Consider the following 20,669-nt stretch of genomic DNA (forward strand, 5'->3'; position numbering starts at 1 on the left):
AAAAAAAAAAAAAAAAACCTGCAGTCATTCAAATCACTATTCCTCTTATAGGTAATGCATTATTTTTTACTGGGTGCTTTTAAGATTTTTTTCTTTGTATTTAGTTTTTAATTGATTGATTATAATTTCCAGCCATGTATTTTTTGGCTTTATTCTGTTCAGAGTTGACCAATTTTTTTTGAGACAGAATCTGAACTTTGTTACCCTTGATAGAGTGCCATGGTGTCATTGCTCACACAACATCAAACTCTTGGGCTCCAGCAGTTCTCCTGCTTTAGCCTCCCAAGTAGCTGGGACTACAAAGCGCCCGCCACAACTCCTGGTGATTTTTAGTGATGGGGTCTTGCTCTTGCCCAGGCTGGTCTCGAACCTAAGAGCTCAAGCAATCTACGGGCACTGGCCTCCCAGAGTGCAGGCATTACAGGTATTAGCCACTGCTCCCACCCTAAATTTTTTTAAATGTTTATGTCTTTTGCTAAACTCGGGAAAATTTTAGTCATTATGTCTTCAAATATTTTTTCAACACCACACTGGTTTTCCTTCTCAGACTCTAATGACATAAAAGTTAAACTTTTTTGTTATTAACTTACAGGTTCCCAAGGCTCTAATTTTTTTCTCATTGTTCAGCCTGAAAATTTTCTATTGACATATCTTCAAGTTCATTGACTTTTTTCTCAGCTCCATTTTTCTTTTGAGTCCTTTAAGTGAAGTTTTTTGGTCATTGTATTTTTCTTTTTTCTTTTACTTTTTTTTTTTTTTTTTTGAGACAGAGCCTCAAGCTGTCACCCTGGATAGAGTGCTGTGGCATCACAGCTCATGACAACATCACAACTCACAACAACCTCCAACTCCTGAGCTCAAGTGATTCTCTTGCCTCAGCCTCCCAAGTAGCTGGGACTACAAACGCCCACCACAATGCCTAGCCATTTTTTGGTTGTAGCTGTCATTGTTGTTTGGCAGGCCCCCGGCTGGATTTGAACCTGCCAGGTCTAGTGTTATGTGGCTGGCGCCTTATCAACTTGAGTTACAGACGCTGAGCCAGTCATTGTATTTTTCAATTCTAAAATTTCCATTTAGTTCTTCTATGTCTTCCTCTTTTTTTGCTGATATTTTCTATTTTCCAATTTGTTTTAAGAGTGTTCCCAAGTGTTTGAACCATTTATATAATAGCTATCTTTAAAGTCTTTTCCAGATAATTCCAACATCTGTGTTATGTTGGTATTAGTGTCCATTAATTGTCATTTCCCGTGCAAGTTAAGATGTTCCTGGTTCTTTGTACTCCAAGTAATTTTGGATTATCTCCTGAACATATTGAATATTATGTTCTAAAACTCTGGGCCAGGGCGGCAGCCATAGCTCAGTGGGTAGGGCGCTGGCCACGTACACCCAGGCTGGTGGGTTTGAACACAGCCCTGGCCAACTAAAGAACAGTGTCAACTGCAACAAAAAAATAGCCTGGCTCTGTGGCAGGTGCCTGTAGTTCCAGCTACTTGGGAAGCTAAGGCAAGAGAATCGCTTAAGCCCAAGAGTTTGAGGTTGCTATGAGCTGTGACGCCTCAGCCCTCTGCCAAGGGCGACACAGTGAGACTCTATCTCAAAAAACAAACCAAACCAAAACAAAACAAAACAAAAAAATCTCTGGGCCTTGTTTAAATCATATAGAGAACACTGGTTTTTGTTTTGTTTCATTTTAGCAGACAATTGATCTAGTTAGGTTTAGGCTGCAAGTTTCAACCTACATTTTGTGGGCTGTGGTTCTAATGTTATCTCAGCTTTTTATTCCTTTGTTTTGCTTTTCTGATCTGTCTCACATATGGGTCATCTGGTGTTCAGTTTGGGACGTGGGTAGTGGTACCTCTTAGTTTAGCTTTCAAACCTTAGTCCAAAGGGCAAGAAGCAACAGTCTTGGGGTGCTGATTAGAATCAGACTCACATACGCACAGCTCAGTGCTGAGCCCAGGAATTCATAAACCATCTCCCCAATTTCTATAGTCCTTTCAAATTCCCTGGTGCTCCCTGGTCCACTGTCTACTAAGCTGAGGCTTTAGTTTCCTAGCTGTCCTGCACACATCTGTGACTGTGCTTATATTCCAGGCCAACCAGCAGAAGGATGGAGAGAAGAAAAAGGGTGTTTGCCTTACCCTCTGGAGGCTGGAGCTGTACAGTTCAGAGAGAAAGGTTCCCCTCTCTTAGACTATTGGCTCCAGTATGCTCCCACTGTGATTCCCCCCCCCCCGCACTCCCATGAAACTGCTTAGGAGCTGGAACACAAAAGAATGGAAAAAAGGATAACCCGTAGAAATTTCTGCACTTTCTCTGAGCATTAGAAGTTCCTGTTGGGCTTTTTAGGAGAAAACGGGAGGGTTTCCCCTGGAGGTCTTCCTTGCTGAGCCCCAGGGCCCCTCTCCAGGCTCAGGCTTCCTTACATTCAGGTCAAGGGATATTGGAAGGGGAAAAAGGTAAACTCACCACCCGCTGGGTGGTGCTTTGAACTCTTGTCTTCTCCAATTCACCTGCTACTACTCACTTTTCAGAGTCCTCAATTAGGTGTTGTGTGTATTCTGTCCCTGTTTTACTTTTCTTTTTCTTTCTTTCTTTTTCTTTTTCTTTTTTTATTTTTTTTTTTGAGACAGAGTCTCATTCTGTTGCCGGAGGCTGGACTAGCGTGCAGTGGCCCATAGCTCACAGCAACCTCAAATTCCTGGCCTGGCTGGGGTCCCTGTTTTACAATTAAGAATCAAAGGTTGGCACAGTGGCTCATGCCTATAACCCTAGCATTCTGGGAAGCCAAGCGGGTGGATTGCTTGAGCTCAGGTGTGTGAGACCAGCCTGAGCATGCGCGACATCCAGTCTCTACTAAAAACAGAAAAAAAAAATTAGCCAGTATGGTAGCACATGCCTATAGTCCCAGCTACTTGGGAGGCTTAAGCAAGAGGATTAGTTAAGCCCAAGAATTTGAGGTTGCTGTGAGCTATGATGACACCACGGTACTTTACACAGGGCAACAGAGTGAGAAAAGAAAAAGAACTAGAGCACTCTAAACCCAGAATGAGAACATGCAAAGTCCTAGTTTGCTGTTTTGCTTTTTGGTTATTTTATACTATATTTATCATGACTATATTCTGGGAGGAAATAGTCAGATCTATGGGGATATGTTCAGTTTTCCTTAATAAATTTTACATGAGAAAAAACTCTCTTGTTTCTCCCTGTCTGTAGTATGTGAAACAAATATAACCGTGATTCATGTATTAAATATGCATTTACTTAATTTACTCCTGCGGTAAACAGAGACATAAAACTTCTCATACCTCCAGGCGGTCTTGACTTATGCATTGAACTTTGTTAGGTCCTTTGTTCCCTTTTTATTTGAATAATCTTTAGGCATGTAATTATAAGGTTGCCAACTGGTGTGCAGGGTTAAAAAAAAAAAGTTTTCAGATTAGGGAACCTCTTGTATATTTAAAGGAAAGCATTTTTCCACCAATGTGATTTCACAGAGATCCTGGTAGAAATGACATTCTTCAAATTTCATTTGAAATTCTTGTTGTAAAATCGGTTTTTACCTTTTCTTTCCTCCGACATGTGAGATCAAACATCCAGCGAGTACCATGCTGATGTTTACAATAAAACATCACGCTCTAAGATAATTGTTCTGCAGTACCAGAATATTATTTCAGTATTACTAATGATGTTGAAATATTGAAAAACATGAAATTTTTCTTTTTGCTTATCTTTGCTTTTCTATACTACTAAGTTAACTATGATTTTAAAGCAAGCATACTTTTACAAATGATAGGATTTGTACTAGAAGCTTGGGAAACCGGGTTTGGGTCCACCTCTGGCCTTAAACAACCATGATTAAATTTCTTTCTCTGCTCTTTAATTTGAATGTGATTATGATTATCTCTGTTCTTCTTTATTCCTAAAGGTCTTGGGTGAGAATCAGACTGGTAAAGACACTTTACAATTCATAAAATTCTGTGCAAACATGAGGCTCAAGCTGATACTGACATTGTGATAAAAAGAAAACGTAAGGTAAGGAAGTTCCATCATTACCAGCCCTTTGGGTCATGAGACTAATGGTAGATTATTTAAAATTGTGCTACGGAGCATTCCATCATTCTGAAAACAACTGTGTATCACTCCCTGAAGATCAGAGGTCAAAAACTGGCAAGCAGCGACCATATTTTGTTGATCTACCCAGAGGTAGCCTATTCAGTGTTTTCTTTAAATGTGAAGTTCATTTCCATAGTCAAAGCGTGAACAGAAGCAATATACTTTGTAGTTCTCCATTCCTTGAGCTGAGAACGTAGTTATTCCCTTTTACTAACTCCTCTATCTGTTATATCTATATTTGAACAGCCATCGTATGGTCCTGCCTACCTGGTCCCAGCAGGTGCTGAGTTTGGAATCTTGTTGTGTAAGATCAAGTTAAGACAAATTGCATGAACTCTACATTAGTTTCTTCCAGAGAACGTAATTGAGTTTTCATAGGGCATTGACCATCCACGTTGCTGATGATACTGTAGGCACCTATTGTCTCCTAATTAGGAAGCCACTTATACTCATGTTTATTTGTTAAATATGTACAGTTGAAGACTCTATTGAAAAACCAGGATATGGTTGGGGTGGCACCTGTGGCTCAGTGGGCAGGGGACCAGCACCACATACCGAGGGTGGCCAGTTCAAACCTGGCCCTGGCCAAACTGCAACAAAAAAATAGCTGGGTGTTATGGTGGGCACCTGTAGTCCCAGCTACTCGGGAGGCTGAGGCAAGGGAATCGCCTAAGCCCAGGAGTTGGAGGTTGCTGTGAGCTGTGTGATACCACGGCACTCTACCATGGCTATAAAAAAAAAAAAAAAAGAAAGAAAGAAAAGAAAAGAAAAACCAGGATATGGCATGTGAGAGCATTTCTTTCTTTTTTTTTGGGAGACTCTCATTTTATTGCCCTCAGTGGAGTGCTGTAGTGTCACAGCTCATAGCAACCCCTAACTCCTGGGCTTAGGCGATTCTCTTGCCTCAGCCTCCCGAGTAGCTGGGACTATAGGCACCTGCCACAATGCCCAGCTATTTTTTTGTTGCATTGTTGCAGTTTGGCTGTGGCTGGGCCTGAACCCACCACACTCGGGATATGGGGATGGCGCCCTGCCCACTGAGCCACAGGCGCCACCGGAGAGCGTTTCTTTTTCTTTCTTTCTTTCTATCTTTTTTTTTTTTTTTTTTTTTTTTTCAGAATCAATCTTACTTTGATGACCTTGGTAGAGTGCTATGGCATCATAGCTTACCGCAACCTCAAACTCTTGGGCTCAAGCAATTCTCTTATCTCAGTCTCCCCAGTATTGGGACTATAGGTGCCTGCCACAATGCTGGGCCATTTTTTAGAGATAGGGGTCTCGCTCTTGCTCAGGCTGGTCTCAAACTTGTAAGCTCAGGCAGTCCACACGACTCGGCCTCCCAGAGTGCTGGGATTATAGGCATGAGCCACTGCCTGGCTCCATGAGAGCATTTTGAACAGCAATTGCTCAGTGATAGTTTGCAAACTATTCTTATCTGCATCTCTGGGTGCATCTTAGAAAACTGTCATACTTCATCTTAAACGAGTCAGTGAAGATGATGATTTTGTCTAGTCTGATGACAGAACAGATGGTTCTATTTTTCATCTGGGATTCACTACTAATATGTGAAACAACTTCATTAACTCCTGGATGTGTAGTAAAAATAGTAAGACGGTATGTTTTGAGAATAGGCGTGTGACTTGAGATTGGTGTTTGGACTCTAAGAGATAGGCAGGGGTGTGCAATGCTGGGCTCTCTGGCTTAGAGACTAACACAGGCTCGAGCGTTCAAGGAAAGTATAACAATGCAGAAAGAATTTTCTTTGCTAATTACTGCCTTGTCTTGTGATTTACTGAAAGCAGAACTTTTCAGAGCAAAGCATTTGTCCTAACCTCCTGGTGTGATTTATCAGTATTTATTTCAATTACATATAAAGGATAATCTTTTATGGCTTCAGTAATCCTTTGAAAACATGTTACTTTAAAAACTCTCAGGTGGTGCCTGTAGCTCAAAGGAGTAAGGCACTGGGCCCATATGCCAGAGGGGGTGAGTTCAAACCCATGCCTGGGCAAAAACTGCAAACAAACAAACAAACAAACTCTCCTGGCTCGGCACCTGTGGCACAGTGGTTATGGCATCAGCCACATACACCCAAGGTGGCATGTTTGAACCCGGCCTAGGCCAGCTAAACAACAATAACAACTGCAACAACAGAAAAGAAAAATAGCCAGGCGTTGTGGTGGACACCTATAGTCCCAGCTACTTGGGAGGCGGAGGCAAGAGAATTGCTTAAGCCCAAGAGTTTGAGGTTCTATGAACTGTGACACCGTGGCATGCTACCAAGGGCGACATATAGTGAGACTCTGTCTAAACAAACAAAACACAAAACAAAACAAACCAAAAACTCCCAGAATTACCTCTCCTGAGCCCAGCTCAGTGGCACATGCCTGTAATCCTAGCACTCTGGTTGGCTGAGGCAGGAGAATTGTCTGAGCTCAGGGGTTTGAGACCAGCCTGAGCAAGAGCAAGAGCCTGTCTCTATTAAAAATAGAAAAACTGAGGCAAAAAGATCACTTGAGCCAAGAATTTGAGGTTGCTCCATGGCACTCTACGCAGGGCTGTAGAGTGAGACTGACGCAAAAAACCCCAACCTCTCCTGTTTTGAAATAATCTACTTGAAGTATATTTCTTGGGTTTTATCACTTCTATACTGAATGGACATTTGTAGCTCAGTATATACTACGTCCCACTTTCTTGTGGGTACCGTAACTATAGGCATGCACCACAATTTAAAGCAGATACTGACCTAGAACTGAGACTTTTCTATAGCAAAAACATAGAATTGTTATAGTTACATGTTCTCTTATGAAAATGAGCCTGGGAATAAAATAATTTTGTATATTAACAAGAATCTAGCTTCCTTTTGGATAATGAGAAACAATTCTTAAACAAGTGCTTACCCCTAATCCTCTCTTGATGTATAGCGGAATAGTCAGGAGAGTATTTCAATCCAGAAAGACATTGTCAGGTAGCTTTGGTTTGCGTTGTCCCCCTTAATTGGTTCTCCGTTATCCTAAAATGTTAGGTAATATGTAGTTCTCTACCCTCCACCTTAGAGAAAATCCACCAGTAAAAGAATACAAAAGGCTAAAGACGGGTTTACTGACTTATCTCTCTCAGCATAATTATGGTTTTTCCAGGTAGTCTCCGGCTTATAAAAGTGAGGCTCTCTGGTTTTGTTTACACGAAAGAACCACAAGTTACTACGAGGAAAGAAAAGTAGATGGCTATTTCCAAATGCTGAAAAATGTTTCTGTTTTCTTGGTGGAAATGAGAGTTGAGGGGTCAGAAAAGGCTTATTTAGTTGTCTGAGTCTCTATTTGAATTATGTGGTGGCTGAGAGACAGAAGTAAACTTAAAAGAGCCACTCGTATTTTTTTGTTGACTATATAGTTGGGCCCTTCATTATCTGTAGGTTCTGCACCCATTAATTCAACCAACTTTAGATGAACATTATTCAGAAAAAAAAAATTCCACACAGTTCCAAATAGTAAAACTTGAGTCTGCCCCACATTGACCACTATGTTGAATCCATGCAGATGAACTGATGTGCAGGGATTGCATTAGGTATTTAAAATAATCTACAGATATTATTTCTAAGTAATAATGTGTATTCATTATTATTAATAATGTAATTATTATTTTAAAATAATCTCTAGATTATTTAAAGTATACAGGAGGATGTGCACAGATTATATGCAAATACTATCTCATTCTATATAAGGGACTTGAGTATCTGTAGATTTTGGTATCCAAGGTGGGTGGGGGGGGTCATAGAACTTATCCCTGGTGGATACCAAAGTACAGCTGTATGGAACGGAAGGCTATACTGATAAACTAGGATTTGGGATGGGAAAGCATTTCTGACAATGATTGTCCAGTGAAATAGCTATAGGCTGTTATTTGCGTCTACAATCCTCTCTTAAGAATTCCCGGCTCAGCACCTGTAGCTCAAGGGGCTAAGGCGCCAGCCACATACACCTAAGGTGGTGGGTTCGAATCTAGCCCAGGCCTGCCAAAAACAACAATGACGGCAGCAACCAAAAAAAAAAAATAGCCGGGCGTTGTGGCGGGCGCCTGTGGTCCCAGCTACTTGGGAGGCTGAGGCAGGAGACTCACTTGAGCCCAGGAGTTGGAGGTTGCTGTGAGCTGTGATGCCACAGCACTCTACCCAGGGGGATAGCTTGAGGCTCTGTCTGAAAAAAAAAAAAAAAGAATTCCCTATATTTTCTTTGTTGTTTACATTTTCCCTGAGTATTAGTTGGGATTTCAGCTAAAAATAAAACTGCAAGAAAATCATTTTCTTTTTAAAATTTCAGATATAATTTGCTCACTATAAAATCCACTATTTTAAAGTCTAGTATATTTATAAGGTTGTGCAACCATCAGCAAAATCTAATTCCAGAACATTTTCATCCTTCTAGAAAGCAACCCAATGAATGGCCTTTAGAAATTACTCATTTCCTCCTTCCCCCAGCCCTGGCGACCACGAATCTACTTTCTGCCTCTGTAGACGTACTTACTCCGGCCTCTTTAATTTAGCAGGCTGTCAAGGTTCATCTGGGTTGACTGTTACAACAGACACCCTGGAAGATAATGGCAAACCAGTTTGATCACAGAAGAAATGGAAACATATAACTTGCTCTTAGGCACAAAAATCACAGTTTCATTCAATAAATCTGTATGGAGCACTACACCTACCAGAATATTCTACAAGGTGAGGTTATGGCACATAAATAAAGAGGGGTGGCGCCTGTGGCTCAGAGGAGTAGGGTGCCGGCTCAGTATACTGGAGGTGGAGGGTTCAAACCTGGCCACATCAAAAAGTGCAAAAAAATAAATAACTAAAGAGAGACATCTAATATGATGTTAGATAGTAACAAATGCAGTAAGTAAAATTAAAGCAAAATGTGTGGATAGGAAGTGTCAGGGGTATGATTTTAGATAGGGTGGTCAGGGTAGGTATTGCTCTGAGGAGGTAACATTTGGGATGAGACCTGAATGAAAGGAGACAGTAGGTCATGAAGAATTCATTTCAGACAAAGCAAACAAATGGAAAGGCCCAGAGGCAGGAGTGCATGTGGCGAGGAGCAAGGAAGATAATGTGGCTGGCTGGCAATGAGAAGAGGGAGGTGAGGACAGAGGAAGAGGAGGTCAGAGGTTTGGCCTTGTTCAGAGGCAGGAGGACACAGTGGGGTATCAGAGTACAGGGATGCTGGTTGGTAGACTGGGGATGGAAGAATGAGGAAGTTCTCTTCTGAATGCTTCTGTTATCTCTGTGGAACAAGAAAAAAGTGTTAACTGAGGGTGAAGAGCAGCAGTGGTGTCAGAAACTTGAGAAGGCCGGTCTAGTGGCTCAGGCCTGTAATCCCAGCACCCTGGGAGGCTGAGGCAGGTGGATTGCTTGAGCTCAGGAATTCAAGACCAGCCTGAACAAGAGGGAGACCCTGTCTCTACTAAAAATAGAAAAATTGGCTGGACATCATGGCAGGTGTCTGTAGTCCCAGCTACTTGGGAGACTGAGGCAAGAGGATCATTTGAGCCCAAGAGTTTGATGTTGCTGTGAGCTACAATGATGCATAGCACTCTACTCAGGGTGATAGAATGAGACTGTGTCTCAAAGAAAAGAAAAAAGGAGAGAGAGGAGAGTAGATGAGAGGAGAGTAAATGAACTAGGGACATTTGGTGGAGTTGTCTGGCAGCATTGGGGGAACACTTGTGACATGTTTTTCCCCGGGCACATTAAACCTTCCAGGTGCCAATGTACAGTCTAAGGGAAAATTAGTTAAGGTTGAGATTCCACCAAGTAGGACACTGAGATAGAAGGACAATAGGGCTGGTCTGTGATCATGCCACGACCATGCAGTCTCCACTGGAAAAGGAGGGAAGAAAGGATAGAAGGGAAACAGAAGACTGGTGGGATAGTAGGATCAAAGCACTAATGGAGCCTGAGTCCTGGAGGGAGTGAGCTAGTAGAGAGGAAGTGGTGTGTGGAAAGTTTGTAGTTATTGGTTTGGACAGGCTCTAATGTGTGACTCTGGGACTGTGCGCATGAGGTGGGTGGAGGGTAAGAAGCTTAAGAAAATGATAAGCTGGGTGTTGGATGAATCCTTTTTGTGAATAATGCAGTTACCAAGAGTGATGACAAAAATGGTAAAAAGAAAGAATGTTGCAGACCTAGAATGAATGAGGGGGAAGTTGGCAGACTACAAAGAGCAGATGACCATCGGCAGGAAAACACCGATAAAGCTTAATGGCAGGAATTTCACAAAAGCTGCAGATTTTTATGAGGGAGGAATATGGGCAGTGTCTGAGTTAAAAACATCTGACTTGGCTCGGCACCTGTGGCTCAAGTGGCTAAGGCACCAGCCACATACACCTGAGCTGGTGGGTTTGAATCCAGCCTGGACACACCAAAGAACAATGACAGCAGCAACCAAAAAAAAAAAAAATAGCTGGGCATTGTGGCAGGCCCCTGTAGTCCCAGCTACTTGGGAGGTGGAGGCAGGAGAATCACTTGAGTCCAGGAGTTGGAGGTTGCTGTGAGCTGTGATGCCATGGCACTCTACCCAGGGCCACAGCTTGAGGTTCTGTCTCAAAAACAAAAAAAAACACAAGAAAACCAAAAAGAAACCCCCCAAAAACATCTGACTGACCTACGACTTGCACTTACAAATGGGGACTTTTACAGATAATTGGTGAATGTGCTTGTTCCAACTTACATACAAATTCAACTTAAGAACAAACCTACAGAACCCATCCTGTTCATAACTCAGGGATTGCCTGTAATGGTCTGCAATTTGCAAAGGGAAGCAAGAGTTCACCTTTGAGCAAAAGCTCGTGCTTTTGGCATATATGACTGATACAATTAGGATTCAAACTAGTTCTGGGCAATTTCTAATCACTTCCATTATACCACCTCAGGAATTCTCGTGGGCTCAAGTGACTCTCTTGCTTCAGCTCCTGAGTACTTGAGCCTACAGGCATCCACAACAATGTCTGACTAGTTTTCCTATTTTTAATAGAGATCGGGTCTTGCTCTTGCCAAGGCTGGTCTTGAACTTCTAAGCTCAAGCAATTCTCCTGCCTTAGCCAACCAGAGTGCTAGGATGACAGGTGTGAGCCACCACCATGCCCAGCCTTAGTAAATCTTTTTCTCATTACTTTAGTTGGAGGAAGGGATGAGGTAAGCGGAATGTTGCCAATTGCCCAATATTGTTAATTATGAAATAGTAAATGTTTCTGTATTGATGGCGGTGCCCATAGCTCAGTGGGTAGGGAGCTGGCCACATACACCAAAGGCTGGTGGGTTCAAACCCAGCCTGGGCCAACTAAACAACAATGACAACTGCAACAACAACAACAAAATAGCCAGGTGTTGTGGCTGGCGCCTGTTGTCCCAGCTACTAAGCAAGAGAATCGCTTAAACCCAGGAGTTTGAGGTTAAGGTTGCTGTGAGCAGTGATGCCGTAGCACTCTACCCAGGGCAACATAGTGAGACTCTGTCTCAAAAAGAAAAAAAAAAATTGCTGTATTAAGAACATGCTATCTTTGATTCTCAGGGCAGTGGTAGTGTGGTCTGCTTTAGGCTCAAGGACTGTTTACTCAATACTGACAGAGCTACATAGGTTAGGTACACATCAGAGGATCCCTGTGAGGCAGATTATGGAGAGAGAACTGGGCAAATGCCAGAGTTCAACTTGCCCTTGGTTCCACTAAGCGCATAATGGCCAACTGAGCACCTGTGAGACAGAAATGCACTCCCAATCGACTAGAAAATAACCATAACACACGGAAACACTTCTGTTACTGTTAAACCCAGCCCTCTGCCTCAACCTGCCTGCTTTCCCCTCCTTCTCCCAGATTGAGTCAAACCATCCCTAGTTCGTTTGGCTCCCTGCCTTACGGAAGCTCTATCACCCCATAGTTGTTCTATCTTTGGAGACTGGGCCAACACACATAGTTGTTCATTTGTGGGGCATCCAAATGATTTCCAAGTCACTGAGAAACAAGTACAAACAGTGAACAATGTATTCCCACCCCCTAACTTTCATGGGAATCTGTTGATTAGAAAGATATGAAAACTGAGATAAGTGAAGAAATAAGGCATAAATTGTTCAAAAAGAATTTACAAGTTATAGCTTATGTTCATATCTTGTCATTGTCTTATGTATACCATGTATAATGGGAGTTCTATGGGCACTGTCTCCTTAGAGTTTACAAACTTACAAAACTTTCTTTGGATGTGTACTACACATCAAAAGAAGTGGGATTTACATTCTTAAAGCCTTTAAGTAGTGTCACATGGCCATGACTACTTTGTTAATGTCTGCTGTGATCCCAAATACGATAAAGCAGATAGAACATCCTCAACTTTAGAGTAGCATTAGGTTCAGAGGTGGTGAGCTGCATCAGACTTAGTTCTGAATAATGCCTAGACCCATGTATTGTAAATTGGTAATGTGTTTTATAACTATTGAACAAGTTGGTAAGTTGAATTAAGATGAAGTTCAGTCTAGACCTTTAAGGTCTTATTTTTCTCTTACTTAGGGTGTTCTCAACAACTATGTTAACTACAAAGAAAAATGATTTTGCAACCGAATTGGAATGGAAACAATTTCTGAGATAGAGATCAAAATTGTGTTTATAGAACCCTTATTGGCAGCGTTGCTATCAGTCATTTCCTGTGGGAATATTTCACTGGGATATAATTTTATGCCTTGACTGTTTATAAAATAGCCTTGGGTCCATGAAATCAAACACTGTAGGACTATAAATATTAATATATGCAAAGTAGTGTAACATTTCATAGTATTTTCCTAGATAAGAATTAAGATTATTTAGCAAACTATGTTTCTCATTCATCACTGAAAAAATTCCAAAACAACATTAGCATATGGTCTAATGAAGAGTTAGGCAATAGATAAAATGTTAATGCCATTTCCCGCCCCAAATTAAAGTTGATATTAAAAAATATTTATCACGTGTCGTATATAAGATGTTTTACTGTGTGGAGAATATGCAGGCCAATTATAAATAGTCCCTGCCCTTGGGGAGCTGATACATTTTTTTGTAAGTGGGATAGGGGCATCTATACAAATGTACTGTATAAAATAACAAATAAATTATGAGTGGGTAGGAATAAAGTATTATTGGAGTTTAAAAGAACTTGAGATCAGGTCCATCAGGGAGATCAGAGGTGATTTCATACAGAAAAAAACAGCTGAGAAAAGTTTTAAGGAATGTGTAAGATTTCTACAGATGCAGGTACAATTTTTCTACAAGGCAGAGAGACTGGGTATCCCCGCAAGGCAGTATCAAAGCACATTTAAAGACTGGAGCATTTGATGCAAGTAACAACAAAACAACTGACATAGGAAAATACGCTGTGTTGGAACTAAGGTAAATTATTTTCTTTTATTCAGTAATGCAAACATTTATTCACCAAATATTTCCTGAGTACTTCGGTACCTACCATATGCAGGTACTGTGTGTGGTGTTAGTACATTTATGAGTAACTCAAAGGTTCTTTCTAAAATGTAAACACTAAAACATGTAACTTTGAAATCAGAGATAATGGCAAAACTTATTCTTATCAATCCCTGGTTGGTCAAGGAATTTGTGGCAAGAAGAGGTACTTAGTTTACAGCTGCTGCCTGGCACAGTATTTAATGTTTTGGAAACAGAGTTGGTATTTCCAGATGACATTGTTTCTCAATTTCAATTCACCTACTTCTCAGTCCACTGCTTCAACTAGTATGAAGTGTTCATTTTTCATATTAAAGCTGCCAGCCTGTATTTTTATATGGTAGTTTTGTAGACTGGATGATGAAGGCCACTATGATATTTATGGATCCACTGAACAAGTTTTGGTTGATGTTAAGAATCAGTTTTGTTGGCTCGGCGCCTGTGGCTTAAGCGGCTGGGGCGCCAGCCACATACACCTAAGGTGGCGGGTTCGAATCCCCAGCCCGGGCCCGCCAAACAACAATGATGGCTGCAACCAAAAAATGGCCAGGCGTTGTGGCGGGCGCCTGTAGTCCCAGCTACTTGGAAGGCGGAGGCAGGAGACTCGCTTGAGCCCAGGAGTTGGAGGTTGCTGTGAGCATGATGCCATGGCACTCTACCCAGGGGGATAGCTTGAGGCTTCGTCTCAAAAAAAAAAAAAATAGAATCAATTTTGTTGATTCTTAACATCAACAAAACATGAATGGGGTGGGGGGAGGAAAAGTAAGACTTCAGGGAGACGCACCAGCGCTTTTTATTTTGGATCAAAGCATTCGTCCTTATTGGAAAGGAATCGCTGCAAATTTCCTTTACGTAGCTAGCTCTCTGTGCAATGAACATGACCGAAATATTGTAGAACACAAGCGCTGAGATACACCTGTACTCAGACTTCGTCCGTCAGAACAATCTGTTTTCTCTCAAGCTAGGACTTGCTATACCGTAGACAAGTCTCGAGCAGCGGTGGCAATGGGGAGGAGGGGTGGCGAAGGTGCTGCGCTGACAGCCAGGAGGGCACTTTCTCTATGCCGGCTCCTTAACCAAACTTCGCAGCCGCCAGCCCCGATTCACTTTCCCGCTCATTCTTTCCCCGCTGCCCCTCGCGCCGAGCGCTCCACCCGGCTCTCGTCTGTCCCCTGGGCTGACCCGCCGCCCACCGCCTTCCCTCCCTCCCAGCCGTCCTCCTCCACCTGCGCCGCGCGCCCACCCGGGCTGGCTGGCCGGCGGGCGGGCGGGCGGCCGGGAGCCCGCGGCGGCCCGGGCTGCGGGGCATGCGCGCTGCGGCGCCACCGCCCTCCCCCACGCCTTCCCGCGGCTGAGCTATGCCAAGTATGTGAGGAGCCGGCGAGGGCCAGCGCCGGTCATGGGGAGCCGCCGCCGCCGCCGCCGCCTCCGCGGGTCTCTCCGCCGCCGGGCTCCGACCTCTCCCCGAGGCGGGGGCGAGCCTAGTTGCTGAGGCGGAGGGGATGGCGGACCCTCTGAGGAGGACGCTGTCCAGGCTCCGAGGAAGGCGGGGTCCCCGCGGCGCCGGGGGGCTCGGGCTCCGGACGGCTGCCGCAGCTACGGTGGCGACCTCCTCAGTGGCCGCGGGAGACGCCTGGGGTGGTCCGGACTGCCCCGGACGCGAGCGCACCGGGGAAGCCGGACCGAGGCCGACGCAGCCCCCGCCGTCACCTGGGGCGTGGAGCCCCGCAGCGCGGGGTTCCGGAGGCCGCCCGGGGCAGTCAGGGGCGCTCGGGCCTCGGCCGCGCGGCGGGCAGAAGGCCGCCCCCGGGGGTCACGGGCGGGTTCGCGCCTCTCTGCACGCCGCTCGGAGCTCCCGGGAGGAGGAGGAGGACGCCGAGGACCCCGACGCCGACTACTACGAGAACCTCCCCGGCAGCTCTCCGCCCGAGCCCTCACCCGAGGGGGCGGAGGCGCTGGAGCGGCCCCCGCCTCTCCCCGCGGCGGGCTCCTCCCCGGGGGCGGAGGGCGGCCGCCTGGAGACGGGCAGGCTGCGGACCCAGTTGCGAGAGGCCTATTATCTGCTGATCCAGGCCATGCACGACCTGCCCCCTGACTCCAGCGTGCGGCGGGGTGGTGGGGGCTTGGCCGAGCACGGCTGCCCGGCGGGAGTCTGGGCTTCGGGCCAGCCGTCTCACCCCGGCGGCGCTGCGGACCGCCAAGCCTGCCCTGGAGACTGGGAGTGGGGAGGCGGCGACCGCCCGAGGCGGCAGGTGTCCCCGCCCCGTTCCCCTCGGAGGGAGTCGGAGGCAGGCCGTCTGGGGACTTCTCGGATGCGTCTGCAGTGCAGTCGAAGCCTCGACAGCCTCCGAGTGGATGCCAAGCCGCCTCCCTTCCAGCGGTGGCCGAGCGACAGCTGGATCAGGTGTGGCGCGCGCCAGGACTGGGACGAACCCCCGCCACGTGGAGGCGGGATGGACCGCTGGCGCGGGGGCAGCGCCCGGGCTGTGGCGCCCGCTGGCCTTCTGCCTCCGGGCTCCAAGGGCCGCGGCCGCTCCTCGGGATCCCCTTTTGGGGATCCAGCGGGGTCCTCTGTCTTACGCTGCGGCAAAGGTGACCGCCAGGAGGGGCCCCTCAAGCCTCCTGCAGTGACAGTCAAGAAACTGCAGAAGTGGATGTACAAAGGCCGCCTGCTGTCCCTAGGAATGAAGGGTAGTGGCCGTGGGACATCCCCCAAAGTCACCGGAGCGCAGGCTTCCTCCCCACATCTGGGCGCTCTGAAAGTACATGAAAACCGAGTCCTCTCTGTGCCACCAGACCAGAGAATTACGTTCACAGGTAGGATATACTGTGCGATCGGAGTGCTAACACGGGAGCCGTGGTGTTTACCAACTGGCTTCTGACTTAAGAGCCAAGAATGAGATAGTTTTACAGACAGGTACCTTGTCTATGCCCAAGTGTCATGCGGAGTGGCGGCTTAACGCGATTTCAAGGTTACTTAGTATAGAGCTTTTACTTGTCTTGCTTTTCTTTAAGACAATGGCATGAAGAATGGGTTTTTTTTGTTTTCTTAAGAGTCGGTGTGCCTCCACCCTAAGTACAGGGAGTAAAGGTTACATTCACCACACACTTGTAGTAGGTTTAGGGATGAGCAATGCTGCCTTAATTTTTATTCTCTGTAGACTTTTGTGAAGTTTGTGAATTTAAATTTGAACCAAGGTAGATTTTATAGGCTTTGAAAAAGTTTTACTCATTAAAAATGTTTTACTCATTATAACTTCTTTTCTTTCTTAGGCACGTGCACGTGTAGACGCACAACCAACCAACCCCCTCCTCCAAAGTACCTACCATAAGTAAAATATCTGTTTAGTCAAGATTTTCTTTACTCCTTTTCTCCACCTGCCCCCCCCCCATCCAACAAAGTCAGTGATCTTTTTATTGTGGGAAATCAAGAACATAGTATTTTAATCAAAAGAAAAAAGCTTTTTAAAAAAGGAGTGCAGACATTTAAAGTCATTTGTAAGTGTAAAGAAACCCTATTTATGTCCAGTCACTGGACAGTGGGTCCAGTAAAGCCAAGCTTGGGGCTATTATATTTATATTAGTTTTTAAAAAGATCTATTTGTCCTTTTTAGATATGTGCATGATTTTTAATTATCATTGTAGGTTTAGGTTATCCTTTCTAGGAATCTCTTAATTGTGCTGTAAATATAAAAAAGTTCCTCCTGAAATGATATAATACCTTCAAAGTGAGCCAAAACAACATGGTCTGTGAACTACACCCTTCCATACAAAGAATTTTTAGTGATCATAAAGACTTAAATGTCAGTTATTTTAAAAACATAAATGCTGAAATGTAAAAGGTATTCACAGTACTTGGCACTTTCTCTAGTAAGAAATACAAATCCTGCAAGGCTGGATTTATACACATTAACTTTGTTTAACCAATAAACAACATTGGGGAGAAATAAAGTACACAAAACTTCGAATCAAACAATGAGGATAAATAAATGATTCATTTATAGTGTGTGCCAACTTGGAAAGTTCTTTTGATTTACAAATCTCTAAATACATACCTGTTGAATTTTATCCTCAAGTTTAAGTATTACATTTCTCTTGAACTACAGGATAGAAGGTAAATTCTTTATGAAGAAAGGTGTACTAAGTTAATATTAAACACATGCGTTTCCAGGAGTCAAGTATTTGGGATCAGTTGTTGTATTTTATTGCCACAGTATCTTTACCTCCCCTGATTTGGGTTCAGTTAACACTTTGCATGATAGTTGAACTTCTGCTGTAATGAAAATCTGTTTAATAGTCAAATATTGTTTACCCTTTTGTGCAGAGGTAAAACATTTACCATCTGATGGCATTTAATGCCCTCGAGAGTAAACATTCAAGAATTTAAAAAGTAGTAAGTGTAGTTCTTTTAAGAATGAATTTGTTGATTTTTCCATGAAGAAATGAATTGAATGAAACTAAGTTTAAAAGAAATTAAAATGAAACAGAATTACTAAATGATAGTATTTTAGATATTTTATAAGAAATCTTGGTTCGGCGCCTGTGGCTCAGGTGGCTGAGGCGCCAGCCACATACACCTGAGGTGGCGGGTTCGAATGCAGCCCAGCCTCCAAACAACAATGAGGGCTGCAACCAAAAAAAAATAGCCGGGCGTTGTGTCTGGCGCCTGTGATCCCAGCTACTTGGGAGGCAGAGGCAGGAGACTCGCTTGAGCCCAGGGGTTGGAGGTTGCTGTGATCTGTGATACCATAGCACTCTACCCAGGGGGACAGCTTGAGGCTGTGTCTCAAAAAAAAAAAAAAGAAATCTCAGCGAAAGCCATTGTAATCTCTGGTTTAAACAACTTTCTCAGATACTACTTCCTTTCAGAATACTAATTCATCTTTAGGAAAGATGAAAAGAATTTGTGTAATGTTAACATCTCTTGTATAGATTTAGAGAGTTTTTGAGTTAGTTGGTCTTCTTAAGACCATTTTGGATACTTTGATTCTCTCATAACTTTATTATTGCCCCCACCCCTATCCCCACTCCATAGGACAGCTATTATTTAACAGCAGAAGGTACAGAGGGGTTAAGTTGTTTCTCCAAGGTCACTCAGCTGTATATGGATTTAAACTCATATGTGTATTCAACAAACTCAGGTCTTCATGATTCCTAAGGTTCTATTTATGTAAGGTAACAGAGACTCTAAAGTTCTTGAGATTTGATGTAATTAATTCTATTAAGGTGCTTGAATTGAGATAGATGGAATTTCAACAAGGTTTAGAGGGGTAAGTAACTTGTGCAGAATTGCAAAGAAGAGGGGAAAGCTTAGAATAGGTTTTAAAACATTTTTAAAGTAAGCCCTGTATCCATTTTAAACTTCTGTCTTTAAATATTTACTTCAGATTGATGTTATTAGGCTTCTACTTTTAAGTTACATTTTCTAAAAAGTTACTGGAACCGTCTAAATAAAGCAGTACATTCTTGTTTGATAAAGATATTCACGTTTGGATCACATTTTTCTGTGCAGTATTATTCATGATGAAGTTTTTTTCAAAATAAAATTATATTTAGAATTTATGGGATAACTAATGGGACAGAGATACCTAACTTGAAAAGTCTTAAGACTATGACAGAACCCAAATGATTTTTTATTCTGATTAACTTTTGATGATATTATTACTATAATGCCAACAACTTGATGCAGTTACAGTATTTACAGATTGGCTAATTTGTTCTTGAGATGATTATTTAAGAAATTTAAAGTCATTACACACACTAAATGTTGTCAAGTTTCTACAAGCCTTAAGATTAGGAAGGAATCTTAATTTATTTGCCAACTATACTTCATTATAAGTCTTTATAAATACGTTTTAATTATCATATAGTTCAGAGAAATATATTCAAAGCACCAGGTTGAGCCATTCCAGCCTTTTATTGGTTTAAAAAATAATTAGCCTGCTTTGACTCCAGTTTTTCTGATGCATGATCTCTGAAAGAAAAAATTTAGGCTGTATAACTTTATAATATTTAGTTTGTGTGACTTAATATTTAGGTTGTATAACTTAGTAATATTTTGTCTAAATTTTTTGGACATTTCTTTTTAAGGTGGTAATAATTATAGCTGGTATGATCTTTAACCATCTTAAAGTGAAGTCAACACTCCCATCTATTTTTTTCTTGTGCAAGTATTTGTAGCTCCAATTTCTCATTTTTATGAGTTACCTAATCTTTATGCATTTTCCCAGCTAGTTCTTTCTGCACTGGCCTCTTCTGGATTAGTAGCAATAGGTATATAGTATTTGATTGTCTTCTGGCTTTAAATTGCTCTTGGGGAGATCCTGCCACTGTGGCACTAGAAGCAAGTGCAGTTGCTTTTTTATGTTTTGGAAGAGTGCCATGGAACATTGGAGTTGCTAGTGGCTGGAAAACTTAGAGAATTATAAATTCAGCAGAAAACAGTGTTGTTAATTTGAAAGGCCTACATTTCTAGATTAATGATTTCTAAGAGATGCCTGGTGTTTACTTTTTGATAATCACAAAGACTATTTTCTAGACCTTTCCCGTTCAAAGTGTGGTTCACTGTTTTGGAGCAGTGTTTTTCAAATTTAATGTGCATATGAATTCCCTGGAATTCTTGTTAAAATGTGGATTTAATGAGTATGGGGTAGGACCTGAGATTATGCATTTTATTCAACTCCTAGTATAGATGGTCCCATTTGGTGGACCATACTTTTGAGTAGTGAAGGTCCAGAGTTCTCAGGGCCCTAAAGTTTTGAAAAAGCATTTCTACCTTATTCTGATACTTGGTACTCCAGCTGACATATACTCTATGAGAACGATACTCCAGCTAACTTCCATTAGAACAAAGTACTTGAGCTCTTCTTGTTTCACATGTGTGATTTCATACTCATTGGTCATACATGTTGAGTTCCAGTAGTTCCCTCCACATTGACACATCTTGCACCAATAAATAACGGTGAGATTTTGTAATCTGAAGAGAGGAGGTCATGTAGTATAATGGTTAACAGAATAGAGATTCTCAGTTTCTAGTGAGATACCACCACTTACAGACTCGTGACCTTGTTTGTTTTTTTTTTTTT

General features: G+C 43.0%; 1 protein-coding gene across 1 annotated transcript in view; it reads left to right on the plus strand.

Moving 5' to 3' along the window:
• The first annotated feature begins 15,108 nt into the window (after positions 1-15,108).
• The window catches only part of SYDE2 (synapse defective Rho GTPase homolog 2), a 38,980-nt gene continuing 33,419 nt past the window's right edge, over positions 15,109-20,669 (plus strand). Inside the window, exon 1 of the mRNA XM_023509884.1 lies at positions 15,109-16,401. Within this exon, the coding sequence (XP_023365652.1) occupies positions 15,660-16,401 (742 nt within the window). The 5' untranslated portion in view covers positions 15,109-15,659. The remainder of the gene's footprint in view (positions 16,402-20,669) is intronic.

This window comes from Otolemur garnettii, unplaced genomic scaffold (genome assembly GCF_000181295.1).
Source record: "Otolemur garnettii isolate 467f Iridium unplaced genomic scaffold, OtoGar3 scaffold00010, whole genome shotgun sequence".
Lineage (NCBI taxonomy): Eukaryota > Metazoa > Chordata > Mammalia > Primates > Galagidae > Otolemur > Otolemur garnettii.